The sequence below is a fragment of the Salarias fasciatus genome, unplaced genomic scaffold (assembly GCF_902148845.1).
Source record: "Salarias fasciatus unplaced genomic scaffold, fSalaFa1.1, whole genome shotgun sequence".
In the NCBI taxonomy this organism is placed as follows: Eukaryota; Metazoa; Chordata; class Actinopteri; order Blenniiformes; family Blenniidae; genus Salarias; species Salarias fasciatus.
The window spans coordinates 730,963-752,590 of record NW_021941378.1 but is presented as its reverse complement, the minus strand read 5'-3'; the positions used below and the strand labels follow the sequence as shown (position 1 = coordinate 752,590).

The following is a 21,628-nucleotide window of genomic DNA, read 5'->3' as shown; positions in this document are numbered from 1 at the left end:
CTGTCCCCTGTCCCCGTCCTGCAGGTCTTGTGACCCCTGTCCCCTGTCCCTGTCCCCTGTCCTGCAGGTCTTGTGACCCCTGTCCCCTGTCCCCTGTCCCTGTCCTGCAGGTCTTGTGACCCCTGTCCCCTGTCCCTGTCCTGCAGGTCTTGGACCCTGTCCCTGTCCCCTGTCCCCTGTCCCGTCCTGCAGGTCTTGTGCCCATGCCCCTGTCCCTGTCCCCTGTCCCTGTCCTGCAGGTCTTGTGACCCCTGTCCCCTGTCCCCGTCCCCCCGTCCTGCAGGTCTTGTGACCCTGTCCCCTGTCCCCTGTCCCCGTCCCTGTCCTGCAGGTCTTGTGACCCTGTCCCCTGTCCCCTGTCCCCTGTCCCCCGTCCCCGTCTGCAGGCTTGTGACCCCTGTCCCCTGTCCCCGTCCCCTGTCCTGCAGGTCTTGTGACCTGTCCCTGTCCCCTGTCCTGCAGGTCTTGTGACCCCTGTCCCCTGTCCCCCGTCCCTGTCCTGCAGGTCTTGTGACCCTGTCCCCTGTCCCCCGTCCCCTGTCCTGCAGGTCTTGTGACCCCTGTCCCCTGTCCCCCGTCCCCTGTCCCTGTCCTGCAGGTCTTGTGACCCCTGTCCCCTGTCCCCTGTCCCCTGTCCTGCAGGTCTTGTGACCCCTGTCCCCTGTCCCCTGTCCCCTGTCTGCAGGTCTTGGACCCTGTCCCCTGCAGGTCTTGTGACCCCTGTCCAGGTCTTGTGACCCCTGTCCCCTGTCCCTGTCCCCCGTCCCCTGTCCTGCAGGTCTTGTGACCCCTGTCCCCTGTCCCCTGTCCCCCGTCCCCCGTCCCCTGTCCTGCAGGTCTTGTGACCCCTGTCCCCTGTCCCCCGTCCCCTGTCCTGCAGGTCTTGTGATCTACGGTTCCTATGGGATGTGGAACAGCACCCTGGAGCTGGAGGCCCGGGACCAGCAGGCCCAGACCAGCTCCTATCAGCGCTACGACGACCACCTGGACGAGTCCTTCTCCCCGGACCTGGACCCGGACCCGGACCCGGACGACCGGCCCTACCAGGGCTGGTCGGCCCCGGAGGAGAAGGCCTTCCACCAGGACCAGCACTACGGGTACCAGTCTGGGTCTGGGGGTCAGCAGGTCAGCAGGTCTACAGGGAGGACCAACTATGGGTTTGAGGACGAGGACGAGGACTGAACAGGAGGCGGAGATGGACGTGAGGGCAGTGTGTCCAACGGGACGTCCGTCTGGAGGGACCAGCGGGGTCCGGGTGAGGGACCAGCTGGTCCAGTTTTATTGAAGTTTTTCTGAACAAACTGAAGTTAAAGAACGAACACTCAGAACCCTGACAGCTGGTTCTGGATCCTCAGAACCCTGACAGCTGGTTCTGGATCCTCAGAACCCTGACAGCTGGTTCTGGATCCTCAGAACCCTGACAGCTGGTTCTGGATCCTCAGAACCCTGACAGCTGGTTCTGGATCCTCAGAACCCTGACAGCTGGTTCTGGATCCTCAGAACCCTGACAGCTGGTTCTGGACGGTTGGATTGATCCACTTTGTCATTTCCGACTCGTCTGGACTCCAGTTCAGATCCACAGTTCTACTGTCCAGCAGATCCCAGTCCAGTCTGGTCCGTCCTCTGGATCCGCTCTGTCCTTTAGATCTGGTCTGTCTTCTGGATCTGGTCTGTCCTTTAGATCTGATGTGTTCTGTTGAATAGGGTTTAGGGTTTCGGGGTCAGGGTTTAGGGTTCAGGGCAGGGGTCAGCAACTTGTGTTGGCGACAGGCCAGTTCTGTTTGGGCACTGGCGTCGGGCGGCGGGCGGCGGTGGCGTCGGGCGGCGGTGGCGTTGGGCGGTGGCGGCGGGCGGTGGGTGGCGGTGGTGTCGGGCGGCGGTGGTGTCGGGCGGCGGTGGCGTCAGGCGGTGGCGGTGGTGTCGGGCGGCGGGCGGCGGTGGTGTCGGGCGGCGGGTGGCGGTGGTGTCGGGTGGTGGCGGCGGCGGGCGGGGGGGTTCTTGCGCTCACACACAAAAGTTCACTCAGAAAAGTCAAAAAAACAAACAAAACAACAATAAGCTGAATTCTGAAACAGCTGACAGCAGCAGCCGGGATCACGGCTGTGTCTTCAGCCTCCAGCTTGTTAAATAATAATAATAATAATGATCTTTAAGACCAGAATGTGTGAAATGTGGAAAGAACTTTACAGTAAATAATTAGAATTCTGTATTGCCAGCAGTTAGAACCATTCCATGTTGTGAACCGTGGCGTTTCCTTAGAAACCAACACGTTGAAGCTTCGACTGTGAGTCTTTACAAATGTTTGATAAGACTTTTGATCTGAAAAGAGCCGGATTGTGCCTGTGGACCCTGAACGCCTCACAGCTGCAGCTTCACTGCTGAGAGCAACACGATGGTCCCTGAACATCAGGATGAAGACGAAACAGCCAGAGAGCAGTAAACCGCCGCTAGACCCAGAGACTACGAGGGGGGACCCAAAAGTTCCCGGACTGTAGTTATAACTTTTTATTTTTTAATCTTCGCAATTATTTGAAACGGTCACCTTCAAAATCCTCTCCTTTGGCTTGAATACAACGCTGCACCCGAGATGTTCACTGTTCAGAAGAGTCGCCATGACCGTGCGTAACTGTGCCGGAAAGACAGAACTTCGATTTCCCCTCCCCCGCCTGTATGGCTGCCTTACCTTTCCGCTGCCGCTCCAGTTTCATCTTTGACAACAAAAAGCCGTCGCCCGGGGCCAGATCAGGGGAATATGGCGGTGGGGAGGCTGGCTGGTCACGGTTTTAGTCCAAAAATATGCTTTACGCACAACATTTGGTGCTATTTCTGTGCGTAACGGGGCGTCCTGTGGTCTGCTGTCTGCTATGATGAGGACATTTCCGGGAGCCTTCGTCTCACTGCTTCTAATAACCGCCTGAGGATGATCAGTCTGGATCTCTACAATACTCCCATCAGTTCTGCAATGTCATCAAAAGTCCTGCGTGGATCTACCAGGACGTCTTCTAAAGTTTTTGTGACGTTTTCCTCTGTTGTGGAAGTGGATTGTTGTCCTCTGCGTGCCTGGTCTTCGTGATGTAATCTGATTACTCTTAAAGGGCCAAACCACTCAGACACCCTAAGAATCCTTCTTAAAGAATGTCTGCAGCATGGTGAGTGTTTCTGCCGCTGTTTTCCAATAAAAAACTAAATGTTGTGACAGAGCGCATATCCGTGGATATCCGCCATCTTGAAAAATCGAAGAGCGGGGTGTCACTCTGTCAACACAAACAGTGACTGTCAGCTGACCGCTTCACGGGGGAAGACCAAACCTGGCACAGTTATGCATGAGGCTATCCTGGAGCGACATCTAGCGGCCAAAGTCGGAAATTCATTGTATTTTTTTATTAATAGAATCAGTCCGGAAACTTTTGGGTCCCCCCTCGTAAACCTACCAGAACCACGTCTCCTCGTTCTGTCCGAGCCGCCGCCACGCCGCTCAGACACTTCCTCTCAGAACTGAACTGTCCTCAGTAGCGACCTTTCCCGTTCGTCCCAGACGCTCGGCGGTTAAATCTTCAGTAACACCTTATTCGAAGCCCCCTGTGTAACACGCTGTCAGTACATTTATAAGCATTATGATGCCATTATAACACCTGTAGCTCGAGTTACAAACATTCATAGATGATCACAATGCCAGGACCCAACCCTGACCCTGATCCTGACCCTGATCCTGACCCTGATTCTGACCCTGACCCTGACCCTGACCCTGACCCTGACCCGATCCTGACCCTGATCCCGACCCTGACCCTGACCCTGACCCTGAGCCTGACCCTGAGCCTGACCCTGATCCTGACCCTGATCCTGATCCTGACCCTGATCCTGACCCTGACCCTGACCCTGACCCTGACCCTGACCCTGAGCTGTACAGTGAGTTCTAAGCGTTGCGATCATTTCTGAGTGTTTATAACTACTTGTAATGTGTTACACCGGGTGCTTCCAGTAAAGTCTGACCAAATCTTCTTTCCGCCGTCTCAGACGTTGAGATCGCGTCCCGCCGACTGATGTTTTAGCACGAAGGAATCGTTCAAATCCAGCTAGTTCGTCTGTGGCTAACAGCTAAGCTAACAGCTGACTGAGACGTTTAGCTGCAGGATGCTTTTACGGAGTGTCCCTGAAGGCAGCGGGAGCTGCAGCTCAGGTTGCTCCTGGATCAGAGGGTTCCAGGTGTTTCACAGGTGATGCAGGAGATCCTGACAGGCTCGTGGGCGGAGTTCCTGCCTCCGTGAAGCAGCTGCCTCACATTCTTTAAATCGTCTGGCGGCCAGACGTTATCGTTCGGCTCGCGGGCCGCCAGTTGCCGACCACTGCTTTAGGGTTTAGGGTTCAGGTTTTGGGGTTCAGGGTTCAGGGTTCAGGGTTTAGGGTTTTGGGTTCAGGGTTCAGGGTTCAGGGTTTTGGGTTTTGGGTTCAGGGTTTTGGGTTCAGGGTTCAGGGTTTTGGGTTCAGGGTTCAGGGTTCAGGGTTTAGGGTTTTGGGTTCAGGGTTCAGGGTTCAGGGTTTAGGGTTTTGGGTTCAGGGTTCAGGGTTCAGGGTTCAGGGTTTTGGGTTCAGGGTTCAGGGTTTAGGGTTCAGGGTTTTGGGTTCAGGGTTCAGGGTTCAGGGTTTAGGGTTTTGGGTTCAGGGTTCAGGGTTCAGGGTTTTGGGTTCAGGGTTCAGGGTTCAGGGTTTAGGGTTTTGGGTTCAGGGTTCAGGGTTCAGGGTTTTGGGTTCAGGGTTCAGGGTTTAGGGTTTTGGGTTCAGGGTTTTGGGTTCAGGGTTCAGGGTTTAGGGTTTTGGGTTCAGGGTTTGAGGTTTAGCGTCTTGGGTTCAGGGTGAAATAAAAGTCTCATTTTGAGCAGAAAGAGCAAAAAGTCTTTTTTCAGGATGAATGAAGCTTTTATTGTGAAAATCCTCACACAGTGAAATAAAAAGGCTGGAGTGAAACGTGGACGATCGCCGGCAAAACAAAGGCGCTAAAAGTAGAGACAGAAGCTCGACGGGTCGTTTTCTCCAAGCGAGCCAAAAGGTCAAAGGTCAGAATTTTTAAACAAAGACTTAAAAATCCTGTGAAGAGAAAGACTAAAGACAGAAAGTGTGTGTGTGTGTGTGTGTGTGTGTGTGTGTGTGTGTGTGTGTGTGTGTGTGTGTGTGTGTGTGTGTGTGTGTGCTTCAGCTACATCCTGATGATGTTTCTTTGACTGTCGTCAGGAACAGGCAGCGAGGCTGAAGCCGGTCAGGCAGATTTCTCCTGATCGGCTGAAACGAGGCGGCGGTCGGTCGGGGCTCTCGCGGTTCTCCACGTTCTCGGCGTTCTCGAGGTTCGCCGCCCCCTCAGACCCGGGCGCTCTTGGCGTGGGTGGCGTTGGCGGGCGGGTCCGCGGTGGCCGTGCCGCCGCGCCTGGAGTAGTAGAAGCTGGCGTCCCGGGCGGCGGCCGGCCGGGAGGCGTGGCAGCAGAGGATGGCCCCGCCCCCCAGCAGGCAGAGCGCCGAGCCCACCCAGCCGGCGTACAGCGAGAAGCCGAACGACATCAGCCCCTCCGCCTGGTGGGCGCCCACCGGGAACCAGGTGGTGGACACGATGCCGCAGACCGCTGGACGGACGGCGGGGACACGGCGGGGACACGGGTCAGCATGGGCACGTGTGTGTGTGTGTGTGTGTGTGTGTGTGTGCGTGCAGGCTCACCCATGATGAGGAACAGGACTCCGCCCACCAGGGCGCGGCGCTGCTTCACTCGCTGGTCGTCGTTCTGCAGGCGGACACACGGCAGGGACATGAGGACCAGCAGCGTCCCGGGGAGACCCAGCAGGCAGGAGCAGATCATCAGGGCCCGGGACGTCTGGACGTAGGCTGAAACATGGAAGACGGACAGGCTGAGACATGGAGGACAGACAGGCTGAGACGTGTAGAATGGTGACCCAGTACAGGTGAAACGTGACTCAGAGGGCTGAAACGTGACCCAGAGGGGCTGAAACGTGACTCAGAGCGGCTGAAACGTGACTCAGAGCGGCTGAAACGTGACTCAGAGCGGCTGAAACGTGACCCAGAGCGGCTGAAACGTGACTCAGAGCGGCTGAAACGTGACCCAGAGGGCTGAAACGTGACCCAGAGGGCTGAAACGTGACCCAGAGGGCTGAAACGTGACCCAGAGCGGCTGAAACGTGACTCAGAGGGGCTGAAACGTGACCCAGAGAGCTGAAACGTGACTCAGGGGGGCTGAAACGTGACCCAGAGCGGCTGAAACGTGACTCAGAGGGGCTGAAACGTGACCCAGAGGGGCTGAAACGTGACCCAGAGCGGCTGAAACGTGACTCAGAGGGGCTGAAACGTGACCCAGAGGGGCTGAAACGTGACTCAGAGGGGCTGAAACGTGACTCAGAGGGCTGAAACGTGACTCAGAGGGGCTGAAACGTGACTCAGAGCGGCTGAAACGTGACCCAGAGGGCTGAAACGTGACCCAGAGCGGCTGAAACGTGACCCAGAGCGGCTGAAACGTGCCCCAGAGGGGCTGAAACGTGACTCAGAGGGGCTGAAACGTGACCCAGAGGGGCTGAAACGTGACTCAGAGCGGCTGAAACGTGACTCAGAGCGGCTGAAACGTGACCCAGAGCGGCTGAAACGTGACCCAGAGCGGCTGAAACGTGACTCAGAGCGGCTGAAACGTGACCCAGAGGGCTGAAACGTGACCCAGAGGGCTGAAACGTGACCCAGAGGGCTGAAACGTGACCCAGAGCGGCTGAAACGTGACTCAGAGGGGGCTGAAACGTGACCCAGAGAGCTGAAACGTGACTCAGAGCGGCTGAAACGTGACCCAGAGCGGCTGAAACGTGACTCAGAGGGGCTGAAACGTGACCCAGAGCGGCTGAAACGTGACTCAGAGGGGCTGAAACGTGACCCAGAGGGGCTGAAACGTGACCCAGAGGGGCTGAAACGTGACTCAGAGGGCTGAAACGTGACTCAGAGGGGCTGAAACGTGACTCAGAGCGGCTGAAACGTGACCCAGAGGGCTGAAACGTGACCCAGAGCGGCTGAAACGTGACCCAGAGCGGCTGAAACGTGCCCCAGAGGGGCTGAAACGTGACTCAGAGGGGCTGAAACGTGACCCAGAGCGGCTGCAACGTGACTCAGAGGGTCTGAAACGTGACTCAGAGGGGCTGAAACGTGACCCAGAGGGCTGAAACGTGACTCAGAGCGGCTGAAACGTGACTCAGAGGGTCTGAAACGTGACCCAGAGGGGCTGAAACGTGACCCAGAGGGGCTGAAACGTGACCCAGAGGGGCTGAAACGTGACCCAGAGGGGCTGAAACGTGACCCAGAGGCTGAAACGTGACTCAGAGCGGCTGAAACGTGACTCAGAGGGGCTGAAACGTGACTCAGAGGGGCTGAAACGTGACTCAGAGCGGCTGAAACGTGACTCAGAGCGGCTGAAACGTGACCCAGAGGGCTGAAACGTGACTCAGAGCGGCTGAAACGTGACTCAGAGCGGCTGAAACGTGACTCAGAGGGGCTGAAACGTGACTCAGAGCGGCTGAAACGTGACTCAGAGCGGCTGAAACGTGACTCAGAGGGGCTGAAACGTGACCCAGAGGGCTGAAACGTGACTCAGAGCGGCTGAAACGTGACTCAGAGCGGCTGAAACGTGACTCAGAGCGGCTGAAACGTGACTCAGAGGGGCTGAAACGTGACTCAGAGCGGCTGAAACGTGACTCAGAGGGGCTGAAACGTGACCCAGAGGGGCTGAAACGTGCTGCTGTCTCCTGGACTCTCTGGAATCCGTTTGGCTCACACACTCAGCCGTTCAGCTAAAAATCCAGAAGCTGCTTCGTCTGTGTTTCAGGAGCAGCTTCAACCTGTTTCTGGACTCCTGAGTCCTGATGAGGACCGGGGTCGGTCCGGACTGAAGACCAGCAGACCAGAACTTCCTGCTTTAAGGTTCTGAGCTGATCTCATCTTCTCAGTCAGTTAAAAACAGAAACTGGAGGAGAAGCAGAAACAGCAGCTGTGTGTGTGTGTGTGTGTGTGTGTGTGTGTGTGTGTGTGTGTGTGTGTGTGTGTGTGTGTGTGTGTGTGTCAGGGCCCAACCCCAGTGAGCAGTGTGCCCCCCCCAGTCACTGTGACCCCCCCGTTCCCCCCCCACCCCCAACCAACCCCCCGCCCCCCCCCACCTTGCAGCGTGCCCCCCCCGCCCAGCGTGCCCCCCCCCGCCCCCCCACCTTGCAGCGTGCCCCCCCCCCCCCCCCCCCTCACCTGGCAGCGTGAGCACCTGGTTGAGCGCCACGCAGTGGTACAGCGCCGGGGAGACCACGCACTCGGCCCACAGCCCCCGGGAGCCCAGCTCGTCCATGCGGACGCAGGTGGCCACCGTGTAGTCGCAGGTACGAACCCAGTCGTTGGTCGCCGTGGCGACGATGACCCCCACCCAGCCCACGCAGCTGGCCGCCGCCCCCGCCAGCTGCCTGCACATCAGAGCCATGGAGCCGGAGCGGTCTCGGTGGAGCGGAGAGACGAGAGGAGGACCGGGAACGTCTGGACTTCAGACCGGGAACGTCTGGACTTCAGACCGGGAACGTCTGGACTTCAGACCGGGAACGTCTGGACTTCAGACCGGGAACGTCTGGACTTCAGACCGGGTCCGGGAGCTCAGGAACTCGGAGCCGCGTCGCTCAGAGAGGATCGGAAAAATGAGCAGAAGAAAATTTATGAGGCCGAAGAGCCGAGAGAGCGAGAGCCAATCAGAACGCAGGGCTGCTAATGTGGACCAGACTTCTGGGGGGGTGGGGGCCACTGCTGGACTCTGAAGACCTCTGGACTCACCTGGCTCACTGCTGCCACCTGCTGATCCCTGACAGTATCGTCCAGTCCCTGCTGTGATGGATGAGAGGAACCTGTGAAAAACCCTTTTCTGGAGAAAGCCGTCATGTACGTCCTGAAGGAAGTGGGAATTATGATTTTTTTTTTTCAATTTTCACTCAGATGGTCTCCCAAGACCATCTGAGTGAAAATTGGAAACAAGTTTTTTTTTTTACAATATTGACTTTGGATCCGGACAATTGGAAAAAAAAAAAACCTTTCCCCTTTCTTCATGAGGCGAGGCTACAGCAAGACAATCCATCAGTCAAAACTGAGAAAATAAATCATACCTCACCTCATTAATAAAGTTTAGCTCAGTGCTTCTCAATCATTTTCTCTTACGCCCCCCCAGCATGAAGAAAACAATTCGCCCCCCCCCCACCACCCACTCTCTGCTGCAGCTATAAATAATATTTGTCTATAAAACTGTTCTAGGTTCACCTCTGCAGAACATCCTTGTTAACATGAAAAAAAAGAGATATAGTTCAACTTACAGAGAGACTTTATTAACATTGTTTATTAGTCTGTAAAAGAAAAGATTTTAAAGGCATCAATTTGCCTGAAATTCCAAAGATAATAACATCCTGGTTTAATCTGTGAACATTTTGACAGACTTATTGCTCCATTTGCTGCTGGAAAATCAAATTAAACAAAATCAATAAATAACAAATTCAAATTCACTTCAGCAACATGAACTCAGGAGACAATATATAAAACACTTTAACCTACAAAACAAAAACCAATAAAACAATTTGTGCTGATTTTTTCCCCTTTTTTATCAAAATGAGGAAGCCAGGACTAATGGCTGTATGAGCAGGTTCTGCAGAGCTCAGCTTCTCAGGAGGTTTGAAGCAGGATCCTGCAGCTCTCAGCTCCTGCTCAGTCTCCAGCTGGGACCTGGACCTGGTCTTCAGTGCAGGATCCTGCAGCTCTCAGCTCCTGCTCAGTCTCCAGCTGGGACCTGGACCTGGTCTTCAGTGCAGGATCCTGCAGCTCTCAGCTCCTGCTCAGTCTCCAGCTGGGACCTGGACCTGGTCTTCAGTGCAGGATCCTGCAGCTCTCAGCTCCTGCTCAGTCTCCAGCTGGGACCTGGACCTGGTCTTCAGTGCAGGATCCTGCAGCTCTCAGCTCCTGCTCAGTCTCCAGCTGGGACCTGGACCTGGTCTTCAGTGCAGGATCCTGCAGCTCTCAGCTCCTGCTCAGTCTCCAGCTGGGACCTGGACCTGGTCTTCAGTGCAGGATCCTGCAGCTCTCAGCTCCTGCTCAGTCTCCAGCTGGGACCTGGACCTGGTCTTCAGTGCAGGATCCTGCAGCTCTCAGCTCCTGCTCAGTCTCCAGCTGGGACCTGGACCTGGTCTTCAGTGCAGGATCCTGCAGCTCTCAGCTCCTGCTCAGTCTCCAGCTGGGACCTGGACCTGGTCTTCAGTGCAGGATCCTGCAGCTCTCAGCTCCTGCTCAGTCTCCAGCTGGGACCTGGACCTGGTCTTCAGTGCAGCAGCAGCAGAGAAGCCAGACTCTGCTCAGATGACCTCTGCCCTGAGAGGGGGTCCTGCCTCTCTACACTCAGTTCTCTTTTGACTCTCTGTCTTCGTCTGTCTCCGCCTTTCTTTTCATCCCTGTTAAAAATGTCTTCGTGTGTCTCAGGGTTTGTTTACTGGCTTCACATCCAGCTCGGTGCGATTGACCTTATTCAGGCCCGCCCATTTCTCTGGGGGCGGGACTTCCGCTTTGTGTTCGCACTTCCGGTTAGCGACAACTGCGGTGTAAACAGACGAGAAAGTAGAGTGGGGAGAAAGTAAAACCTCTGTTAAAAGCTGTAATGGAACAAGTCTTCCTCATCCGGGGCTTTAGCAGAGCGGAGGAGGACATGGAAGTGGTCTCCTGTCCTGTCTGGGGACATTTTAATGACTTTGTGCATCGCTGGGTGTGGACGGTTCAGCCTGGAGGAACTACAAGAGCACAGAGCTTACAAATATCTTCACAGTGGGAAAGTCAGCTGTTTTTCTTAACCATCAGCAGGGCTGTAGGGTTTTACAGCCAGTGTTGCCCCCAGTGACGTATAGAATGACCAGACGCTCACTGCCCCCTGAGAGGCGGCAAATCGCAGCTGACTTCCGGTAGGGGCAAAAAGCGGATTCTGAGTGGGACGCCAGCACGGTGTGTGACTTTGTGTTTCGTGATTTACCAAGGTGCAGTAAACTTCTATGTTGGAATCAAGTCACAATGCTTGAGATACACTGTGAACACCAAGCCAGGAGACCCAGGAGTTTTTTTTTTTTTTTTTTTTATCTCCTCGGAAACAGAAGTCACAAAGACAAGTGTGTCCTGCGACTACGGAATGTGCAATTAATATGTCATTGTGTGCATTTTTTCATTTACTGTGAATAAACTTTTAATTTTTATTGCAGTTTCTGTGTTTCATGCTTTCATTTTTTCCATTTCTTGTCTTCGTTTGGCTGTTTCACTCAATCAGTTGTAATTATTCTAGAAATGAGTGTCCGTTGTATTCAATGGACCCCACTGCTTAAATTGACTTGATTTTTTATTACACTACTTTATCTCTTACATTTTACTCTGAGAAACCTCTGTGTATGTTAAGGTATTCAGTTCAGTTCAGTTCTTTATTGAGCATTAAAGCATTATTACATAAATATATTACATAAATACTCTGCATGTTCTGACTGCAAGAATTGCTCTTCCAGAAACTTTTTATCGCCATTTTTGTGGGAGGAAAAAAGCAACCACTCCAAGGTCTGTGGGTCTGAGCAGCTGTGAAAGTCCAACTGAATCATTTGAATTGGAGAAAAATTGTTTAAAACACTTTCTTATTTGGCATTATTTCTGTTTTGGCAGAAACATTGATTTCGATCAGCAGTTAAGGGACCATCTAGAATTTACAGGACGCTGCAACAGTGAAGACAAACGCCATATCCAGTAAATTTGATAGGAGACAAATGAAGGATGTGGTGATTATGGCGACACTGCAGTGAATCCCACTGGTGGTATTACGTTTTCTTTTTTTTTGTGTGAGTTTTTTTTTTTTTTTTTTTTTGGTGTTTATCTTCACTGTTGCAGCGTCTTGTAAATTGCAGACGGTCCCTTAACCCCACAGCAGGACCGGCTGCTTATAGAAATCAGTATTGTTTCTGATGCTTGTTAGACAGATTCTTTTAATAGAAATGAGCTTGTAGCATGTCGTCCAGCTCACAACGATGGGATGGAGGCGCCCTTTGTAATTTACTGACGTTTTGTGTAAGAGTTATTGAGACTGAAACTCAGCATCTGTCAACTAAAAACATGCTTTGTTTTTTCTTGTCTGTGAGGGATAAACAACCATGACATGCCATGACAGCGTGCCGAGGACAGAGATGTTACTGTCTGCTAACAGTCAAAGCCATAACATAACACATATTGTCCCATCAGTGATGACCAGCAAGCCTTGAAGTCTGTGTATTTACACTGGATTCCACAGCGCCCCACTGCTTCTTGCCCCTACCGGAAGTCAGCGCTGATTTGCCATGGTGCCGCTGCTGTCCGCCGAGCAGCGAGCGGTCTAGTCATTCTATACGTCATTGGTTGCCCCAGTCAGGCCAGGACCTCTTCACATTTAGCAGGACGTTGGTGACAGCTGACAGCGACAGACAGCCTGGAGACCACCATGCTCTTGTATCGCGGGTCCCGAAAATCTACTGAAGTAAAATCTGGCTCAAAATTCAGAACGAGGTAAGAGCTGAGTACCTTCTTTGTTTTATTTTTATGAATGAAGTCCTCTGTCGTGCACTGTAGCTGTTCGATAGCTTAGCATGTTAGCTTGTGGTGGCTGCGAGCTGCTGTTCACCTAAAACCCTGAGTTTGAAACACGACAGACTCTCAGAAGGCAGAGTTCGACTTGTTGAGGAGGAGGAGCGCCCTCATCCAGCAGCAGAGCTCCTCTTCTTCAGACGGAGGTGGGTGCCGTCTGAACGCGGCCCGCAGCGCTCACGTCTGGGCTTCCCTCTGAACGGTTTTGAGAAAGCGAAAGCTTCCTCTTCTTAAAGTTGTTGTGTCCATGGCTGGAGCAGACGAGGCTGCTCATGTTCAGACTTCATAAAAGTGAGCAACACAGCAGGCGAACTCGCTCTCCTCAGGCCCACCATGCAGACCCCCCTCCTCAGGCCCTCCATGCAGACCCCCTCCTCAGGCCCTCCATGCAGACCCCCCTCCTCAGGCCCTCCATGCAGACCCCCCTGCTCAGGCCCACCATGCAGACCCCCCTCCTCAGGCCCTCCATGCAGACCCCCCTCCTCAGGCCCTCCATGCAGACCCCCCTCCTCAGGCCCACCATGCAGACCCCCCTCCTCAGGCCCTCCATGCAGACCCCCTCCTCAGGCCCTCCATGCAGACCCCCCTCCTCAGGCCCTCCATGCAGACCCCCCTGCTCAGGCCCACCATGCAGACCCCCCTCCTCAGGCCCTCCATGCAGACCCCCCTCCTCAGGCCCTCCATGCAGACCCCCCTCCTCAGGCCCACCATGCAGACCCCCCTCCTCAGGCCCTCCATGTAGACCCCCCTGCTCAGGCCCTCCACTGCTCTCGGGCCCCTTTCCTCTTCTCTTCCAGCTGCTGGCCACCATCTTGGGGCATTACCGCCACCTACTGGGCTGTAGTGTCATTGAAGACTGATCCACCTACATGTTGCTGCGCACCTAAATACGAGAGTACAACTCAGATTCTCGTAAAAACCTGAATAAAGCTCTGTTTCTCCAGAAGGATCAGCAGCGTCTCTACTGTACCAGCCTTTTCTCTTTTGCTGCAGCAGCACGAAGCGTCGCTCTTCGCTCTGCATGTTGCTCACATCTACCTTCAGACAATTAGATAACCACAGAGGACAGGTGCATTTGGAACAGTAGGACTGTCCTTCACCTGGGTCAAGCCTGCAGACCCCGCCTCTCTCAGGCCCCTCCCCCTCCACCCCCTCTCTCTCTCTCAGGCCCCTCCTCCTCCTCCCCCTCTCTCAGGCCCCTCCTCCTCCAGCCCCTCTCTCAGGCCCCTCCCCCTCTCTCAGGCCCCTCCTCCTCCAGCCCCTCTCTCAGGCCCCTCCCCCTCTCTCAGGCCCCTCCCCCTCCACCCCCTCTCTCAGGCCCCTCCCCCTCCTCCCCCTCTCTCAGGCCCCTCCTCCTCCAGCCCCTCTCTCAGGCCCCTCCCCCTCTCTCAGGCCCCTCCTCCTCCAGCCCCTCTCTCAGGCCCCTCCCCCTCTCTCAGGCCCCTCCCCCTCTCTCAGGCCCCTCCCCCTCCACCCCCTCTCTCAGGCCCCTCCCCCTCCTCGCTCAGGCCCCTCCTCCTCCTCCCCCTCTCTCAGACCCCTCCCCCTCCTCTCCCTCTCTCAGGCCCCTCCCCCTCCTCTCTCAGGCCCCCTGCTGCCCCTCCACCTGCACTTTCATCCAGTGTTTCTGTTTTAGTGTACATTTTGAACTCAGTCTGGAATGCAGTCTGAGGTTAACATATGGATTTTAACAGACAACGTATTGTAGAAACGTCTCTACTAACAGTTATTCAAAAAGATATATGTGCACAACTCTACTATATACATATTATACATATACAGGACTGTCTCAGAAAATTTGAATATTGTGATAAAGTTCTTTATTTTCTGAAATGCAATTAAAAAAACAAAAATGTCATACATTCTGGATTCATTACAAATCAACTGAGATATTTCAAGCCTTTTATTATTTTAATATTGCTGATTATGGCTTACAGCTTAAGAAAACTCAAAAATCCTATCTCAAAATATTAGAATATTTCCTCAGACCAAGTAAAAAAACAAAATTATAACAGCATAACAAAATCAAACATTTGAAAATGTCCATTAATGCACTCAGTACTTGGTTGGGAATCCTTTTGCACGAATTCCTGCATCAATGCGGCGTGGCATGGAGGCAGTCAGCCTGTGGCATTGCTGAGGTGTTATGGATGCCCAGGATGCTTCAGTAGCGGCCTTTAGCTCATTTGCATTGTTGGGTCTGGTGTCTTTCAGCTTCTTCTTGACAATACCCCACAAATTCTCCATGGGGTTCAGGTCAGGGGAATTGGCAGGCCAATGGAGGACAGTAATGCCATGGTCAGTACACCAGTTACTGCTGGTTCTGGCACTGTGGGCAGGTGCCAGATCATGCTGGGAAATGAAATCATCATCTCCATAGAGCTTTTCAGCAGAAGGAAGCATGTCGTGCTCTAAAATCTCTTGGTACACAGCTGCATTTCCTCTGGACTTGATGAGACACAGTGGACCAACACCAGCAGCTGACATGGCTCCAAACCATCGCTGACTGTGGGAACTTCACTCTGGAGTTCAAGCTACTTGGATTTTGCTCCTCTCCAGCCTTTCTCCAGACTCTGGCGCCTTGACTTCCAAATGAAACACAAACCTTGCTTTGGTCTGAAAAGAGGACTCTGGACCACTCTTCAACTGTCCAGAGCTTCTTTTCCACAGCCCAGGTCAGACGCTTTCTCCGTTGTCTTGAGTTCAGAAGTGGCTTGACCATGGGAATACGGCTGTTGTAGCCCATTTCCCGGACACGTCTGTGAACAGTGGCTTTTGATACCTGGACTCCAGCTTCAGTCCACTGTCTCTGAAGCTCCCCCAAATTCTGGAAGCGGCTCTTCTTCACCATGCTGTTCAGCCTGCGGTCATCTCTCTTGGCTGTGCAGCGTTTCCTGCCACATTTCTCCCTTCCAACAGACTTTTTGTGAATGTGCTTTGAAACTGCACCCTGTGAACAGCCTGCTCTGTGAGAAATGTCTTTTTGTGTCTTACCCTCCTGATGGAGGGGGTCAATGATGGTCCTCTGGACAGCAGTCAGAGCAGCAGTCTTCCCCATACTTGTGATTTAGTTTACTGAACCAAGCTGAGTGTTTTTCAAGGCTCAGGAAACACTTGCAGGTGTTTCGAGTTATTTAGACGATTCAAGTGATGAGTTAAATAGCCTACTAGTATACTTTTTCATGATATTCTAATATTTTGAGATAGGATTTTTGAGTTTTCTTAAGCTGTAAGCCATAATCAGCAATATTAAAATAATAAAAGGCTTGAAATATCTCAGTTGGTTTGTAATGAATCCAGAATGTATGACATTCTTGTTTTTTTAATTGCATTTCAGAAAATAAAGAACTTTATCACAATATTCTAATTTTACGCAGAGCGTCGTGGCGGAGTGGAGCCGGTTGATCCACCACCACAGAGCGCCAGCGGACACGGCGCTGCGCCTCACGCAGTTTCTGGAGAAGAATGAGATGAATCTCCTCTCCCATCCGCCTGATTCTCCAGATGAAGCCTCCAGGGACTTTTTCTTGTTCCCCAGGTTGAAGAAGCAGCTGAAGGGACAGCGGTTTGCAGATGTGGAGGAGGGGACAGACAAATCACAGCCGGCCCTGAATGATACAGTTACACACGGGTCTGACGACGCATTGGTGAAGTGGGAGACACGGCTGGAGCGCTGCATTAATGCGGATGGAGATTATTTTGAAGGCGACGGTGGTGTTTTATTTTGAAATGTCAGAAATAAAAAGTTCCAATCAAATTCTGGGAACCCCCTCGTATGTCTCTCTGTGATGGCTTCAAAACCTATGTAGTCAATGTTGATGCGAAAAGACAAGACACCACAAAACATCTACATCAGCAAGTCACAATGACGCAGAAACTCGAACAAGCAACACAAACGGCCATGCTTCCAACAGGCTGCAGATCATAGACAGCTTTTCAAAGAGCAGTCTGTAGCAGACACGAAGCAGACTCCCAGCGTGTCCTTAACCCAAAAAATGAGTTCAAGTGAGAGAAATGCAGCAAGGCAGTGGAAGCTCTTCTTTTGATATGGAACAGAACAGCCTCGGACGGGTTCTGTGGCCTGTCGCCACTGACAGACGAGAGGACGTGTCCAGGTTTCCAAATAGGAATAACGATGTGATCTCTCATGGAAACGTCGTCCTGTTCCAAAGAGAAGTTAAAAAAGAAAACTGTCAAAACAACACAGTACGTTTCATGAAATACTTGCAAAAATAAACAAAAGTACTGGTATAATTTGATGACATCTTTTAGTGTTGGACCTTGAATTAAGACTTAAGAGGCAAACTGTTCTATTTTTTTTTCTCCCTTGTCCTGTTGGGCAGCTGGGCGTTCAATACTGTCTGACTGTAGCCTTCTACTGTCCGAACAGATTTTACTGTCAGCAGCAGGACGAGACTGAGTCTCCTCCTGCTGGGACGACAACCTTTGTACAAATTCACAACAAATGCAAAACAGTGTTGTCGACGCACCACACGCAACCCAGAACCATCCCAAACCCCAATCTAGACAACACCAGAACAGAGCCGACAACCAACACAGAGACTGACACAACCAGACATTTATATAATAATTATTTTATATAAAAAGAGGCAAACTGAAGCGCTGGGGGCTGTCGCCACGTTGCCACTGCAGAGGGCAGCCACAGATAGATGTCTTCCCTGAGAATGAACGTGTGCGAGTGTTTATACACACACACACACACACACACACACACACACACACACACACACACACACACAAAACAAGCATCTTTAAACAATAAATATGACTATTTCTGCTTTATTAGCTTTGAAAGAGCAATTTTTTGGACGAGCTCAAAACATGCATTTCCAATCTGCAAAGAAACAAAAAGTCTGATTCGACTGACTTCGCAGCTGATACAAGTCATGTTAGCTTACAGCTGATCCAGTTCAGCATTCAGTCCAAGGGTCCAAAAGCCGGCTCGTGTGAGGCACGCCTTGTGTTTGGACAATCAGCTCTGTTGCTGGCCTTCCAGTGTCCAAGACACCGTCAAGCTGATGACGTTGATTGGTTAATAAAAGAAAAAGAAATTGAAAAAGAATGGAACATACTTAAAAAATGTCAAAAAACACACAACATCCATTAACTGCATTTTCCTGTGACTTTATGTGTGGCTGACCACGAATATTTGCTTCAGACATGACACACACACTCCAGCGGCCTTTGGGCAGGATGAGTTCCGAGTGTCCGGACATGGTCACAGTTTGTGACAGACTCACCCTGTAATCCACATGGACCAGTGTCTTTAAAAGAAAACAAAAGTGAGCAAAACTTAGTTTAGTATTGTATCAATTTTTAGAATGCACTTCTCACCTCTGTGTGGGTCAGCGTGATGCTCTTGTGGCTGCAGTGGGGCGCCAACTGGTGGGGTTGTTGCCGCTCAGGCTCATGTCTTCGGCCTTAAAAAAAAAAAAAAAATATATATATATGTGTATATATATATATATATATGTATATATATATATATATATATATATATATATATATATATATATATATATATATATACACACACACATGTATATTTTACCAAGCACTGCTTGCCCAATGTTGTTCAGTGTAACTTCATCCAAACGATGGGACCCGGGTCCTCTCTCTCTGTTGTTCTAAAAGCTTTTGGTGTGTGTTGCTGTTTCTGTGATGAACAATGTTTCTCATCAATAGGATGTGTGTTGATGGAGCCATGATATTAAGAAAGTCATTTAATGATTTAATGTTTAATGAACCCTGAAGTTCAGGAACCGGGTTGATCCTCCTCAGACCTTCTCGTGGATCCTTGGCGTTAGCCTCGCGGAATCCGTCATATAAAACAAAGCGGTCTGAGGAACCAGTGGGCGGGGTCCATCTTTTTCAGGAGTTTCGGGCATCTCGGTCAGCCATGGTAGAGATTTTGGGTTTTTTCTGCTGTTTGGCCTGAAGGGTAAGGCAGTTGGGAAACGAAGGTTTGCATGATTTGCCGAGCCCCGTGCAAAGTCATACACCGAGACGTTAGGAAGATGTTTCCAAGATAAAAGAAGGTCTGAAAATCCCTCGGAGACTCTGCCCTCAAGTTAAACTTTCAGCTGTAAACCACACCACGAGGACAGAGGACCACCGACCAGACACCTTGAATGAAAACAGGCAAACTGGTTAAAAAGTGCACAAATAATTGGACTCAATGTTTAATTTTCTATGTGCAACTCTTACCAGATGCTCCCCAGATCTTTGGAATATCTTATAAGAATGTTTTATCTTCATCTCTTCTCGTAGTCTGATGATGAGATCCATCCGTGATCCCTTACAACCTCGGCTGCAGGCCTCGCACAGCCTGCGTACTGCTGAAACCTTGAATAAATACAAGCACTAAGGAAATCAGCAGGACCTGCTGTCAACGGCCACGGTGTCCACAGTCTTCCAGCAAAAACCCAGACGCACCAATCATGCATACAAATGTACCTTCTGCTTCGTACGCTCGTCAACAAGTCGGTCCTCAGACACCATGCAGCGGAGGACTTTGAAGACTTCATTTTTTGGCACTCTGTGTTGAAAACTATCAGATTTCCGTGTGTTCTTTCCGATCCATGGGGCCACAACTCAAAACTGGGTTTTACAGCAAATGTGTTTTTTGCATGACCTGGAAAATAGAAATATAACATTATGTGTTAATTTGAATGACTAAAAAAATATAATAAAAGTGGTTTTGGAAAATTTAAGTTTGAGAAAGTACTTGGGAAAAATCCACGAGCAATCATCTCCATTTGAACAGAATCCCAGAACTCTTCAATCTTCACTTCCCCAGTGAAGTCCTCAGAAGCTTCCTTGATGTGACTCACTGATGCACAAGAAAAGAAATGTTGACTCTGTGTGACATATCTTCACATACATCCGTACACAAACCACGAGACATTGTAGCTTACTTGGTACATTCATTTTTTGTGAAGGTTCGTCACAACGACTGGTGGATGGTCGCCACAGCAAACACACAGAAACGAAGAATCGTGGCTTGTGAGTGCCTCAGAGCGGTAGTAAGCATGACAGATGGCGTCTGGGGCAGGAAGTTTTTCTTTCCTAAGGCTTTCCAGTGAACTGACCTGTTCTGAAGGAAACGGTTCAAGAAGAAAATTCCATTTATTAACAAGTCAATCAATCAATCAATCAATCAATCAATCAATGTATTTCTGTATAGCCCAGTATCACAACAGCAGCTGCCTCAGAGGCTTCAAGATGTTACATTGGTTGGTAAAAATAAAAACAGTGAATAAGCATAATGTTAATATGTCAAATTCACAGTAACGAGACAAAACGAAGCAATCACCGCCTTAGACCCTCACATCCGGCAAGAACAAACTCCAGAAACCCAGTGGGAGAAGAAGAGATCTTGGGGAGAACCACAGTATGGAGGGATCCCTCTCCCAGGGACGGACAGCTTTGGCAGCAGCTAGCATGAGACAATAAGAAGTAAAGCCTAGGACTATGTTGAGGACAGTCCGTTGGACGGTCCAGCACAAGAACCACGGATCCCAGCAGTAGAACTGAAGCCAGTCCGCGGGCAGGACCGACAGGAGTGTCCTCCCGGTCCGGACGGAGCTTGTTCGTAGGCCCTCGTAATAGTGGAGTCAGCAACTGAAACTGGAGAAGACTCCCCCTCCAAGTACATCCTGAGGGCAACCCGAAGTACAGAAACAAGATCAGGGGCCTCACCTATGAAACTCTGCGGAAAAATCTGACAATGATTGTGCGTGGGAACGCGACGCAAACTTCTGTCCGCAAAAAAAATTCAGGAGCCAAAAAAAAGTCCGCCGCACAGCTGTTCGCAATTTCCAAGTCACGGTTTCAAATCCTGCGGAGAACGTGACGGTGGCCGACCCCACCCACAATCCCACCAACTCCACCCCTTGGCACCATATATGGGTATGTAATGAACTCATGAATGAAATTTGGGTATATTAGACGGTGCGGCGCAGCGCTGAGCCTGCAGAGAACAGCAGATCGGGCGGATGAAGTGTCGAAAAATTAAGATTTTAATGACATTCGGGCGGGTTGCGGTTGAAGCACTCAAATAAAAAAAAGTAACATTTTAAATCTTATTCCAAACATAAAGAAACGAACGAAAACGATAGAAAAACACTGTATGATCAGCCAAACGAGCAAAAGTGTGCATAATCATGGCATTTACAATTTAATCGCACATTCAGCAGAGTAACGCAGCTTTTCCTTTTCAAGACGATCAGCGTCTCGCTGCAGAGCACAAGTGTCGCCGGCAGGTGAGACGCCGCATGCAGGCGGCGGATCTGCCGCTGTGGAGGATTGAGGTGATGCTGCTGCCCTTATAGAGGGTTTTCTCGACGCGTCATCAGGCGCGTCATCGACCCGGAAGTCGCCATCTTGGAGGTACTCCGTATCACAACAAAGCACGAGTCCTAAGGAAGATCCAGAGCGTTATCAAGAAAAATGGTAAATTATTGCCGTGGCATTGGTTGTGCCAATAGGTCAGACCGAGAAAAACATTTGGAATTATAAAGACGTCGCCCAGCGACAGACTGGCGACCTGTCCAGGGCATACCCCGCCTCCGCCCACAGCAGCTGGGATCGGCTCCAGACACCCGCGACCCCGAAAGGGATAAGCAGTAGAAAATGAATGAATGAATGAATGAATAAATGAATAGACTTCCAAAAGTTATAAAAACCAGGGTGAGGAATGCCAAAAACTATCAGAGGAACGGAGGCGCTTGTGGTCAGCAAAGCTTAAAGCTGCTGTAGGCAGGATTCTGCTAGTCAGTGCTAATTGTTCTGTGTTTTCTCTGGATTAAATGTTAGAGTATCATTGATAATCCTTTAGGAGTGTAGCATCACTGCTCTACCGCGAGGGCGCAGCGTTTCCATCTGTCTCTGTTCTGAGCTGAAAGGCAATCTCCACAGCTCCAGGTATCTTTGACCAAT

At 51.3% G+C, this 21,628-nt stretch overlaps 1 protein-coding gene across 1 annotated transcript; it reads right to left on the bottom strand.

The window, feature by feature from the left end:
- Positions 1 to 4,959: 4,959 nt before the first annotated feature.
- LOC115385299 (claudin-11-like) lies at positions 4,960 to 8,618 on the bottom strand. Its single transcript, XM_030087277.1, has 3 exons — positions 8,264 to 8,618; positions 5,702 to 5,866; positions 4,960 to 5,609 (listed from the first exon to the last, which is right to left on the bottom strand). The coding sequence occupies exons 1-3, from the start codon at positions 8,487 to 8,489 to the stop codon at positions 5,350 to 5,352; spliced, it is 651 nt and encodes a 216-aa protein (XP_029943137.1). The 5' UTR covers positions 8,490 to 8,618; the 3' UTR covers positions 4,960 to 5,349.
- Positions 8,619 to 21,628: the final 13,010 nt, after the last annotated feature.

What these genes read in the sequence shown, in the direction of transcription:
- LOC115385299 (XM_030087277.1), bottom strand. Translation starts at nt 8,489, where the DNA reads ATGGCTCTGATGTGCAGGCAGCTGGCGGGGGCGGCGGCCAGCTGCGTG. An exon ending in CCAGGTGCTCACGCTGCCAG is followed by an intron (nt 5,867 to 8,263) that starts GTGAGGGGGGGG and finishes TCCATGTTTCAG; the next exon opens with CCTACGTCCAGACGTCCCGG. An exon ending in AGTCCTGTTCCTCATCATGG is followed by an intron (nt 5,610 to 5,701) that starts GTGAGCCTGCAC and finishes CCGTCCGTCCAG; the next exon opens with CGGTCTGCGGCATCGTGTCC.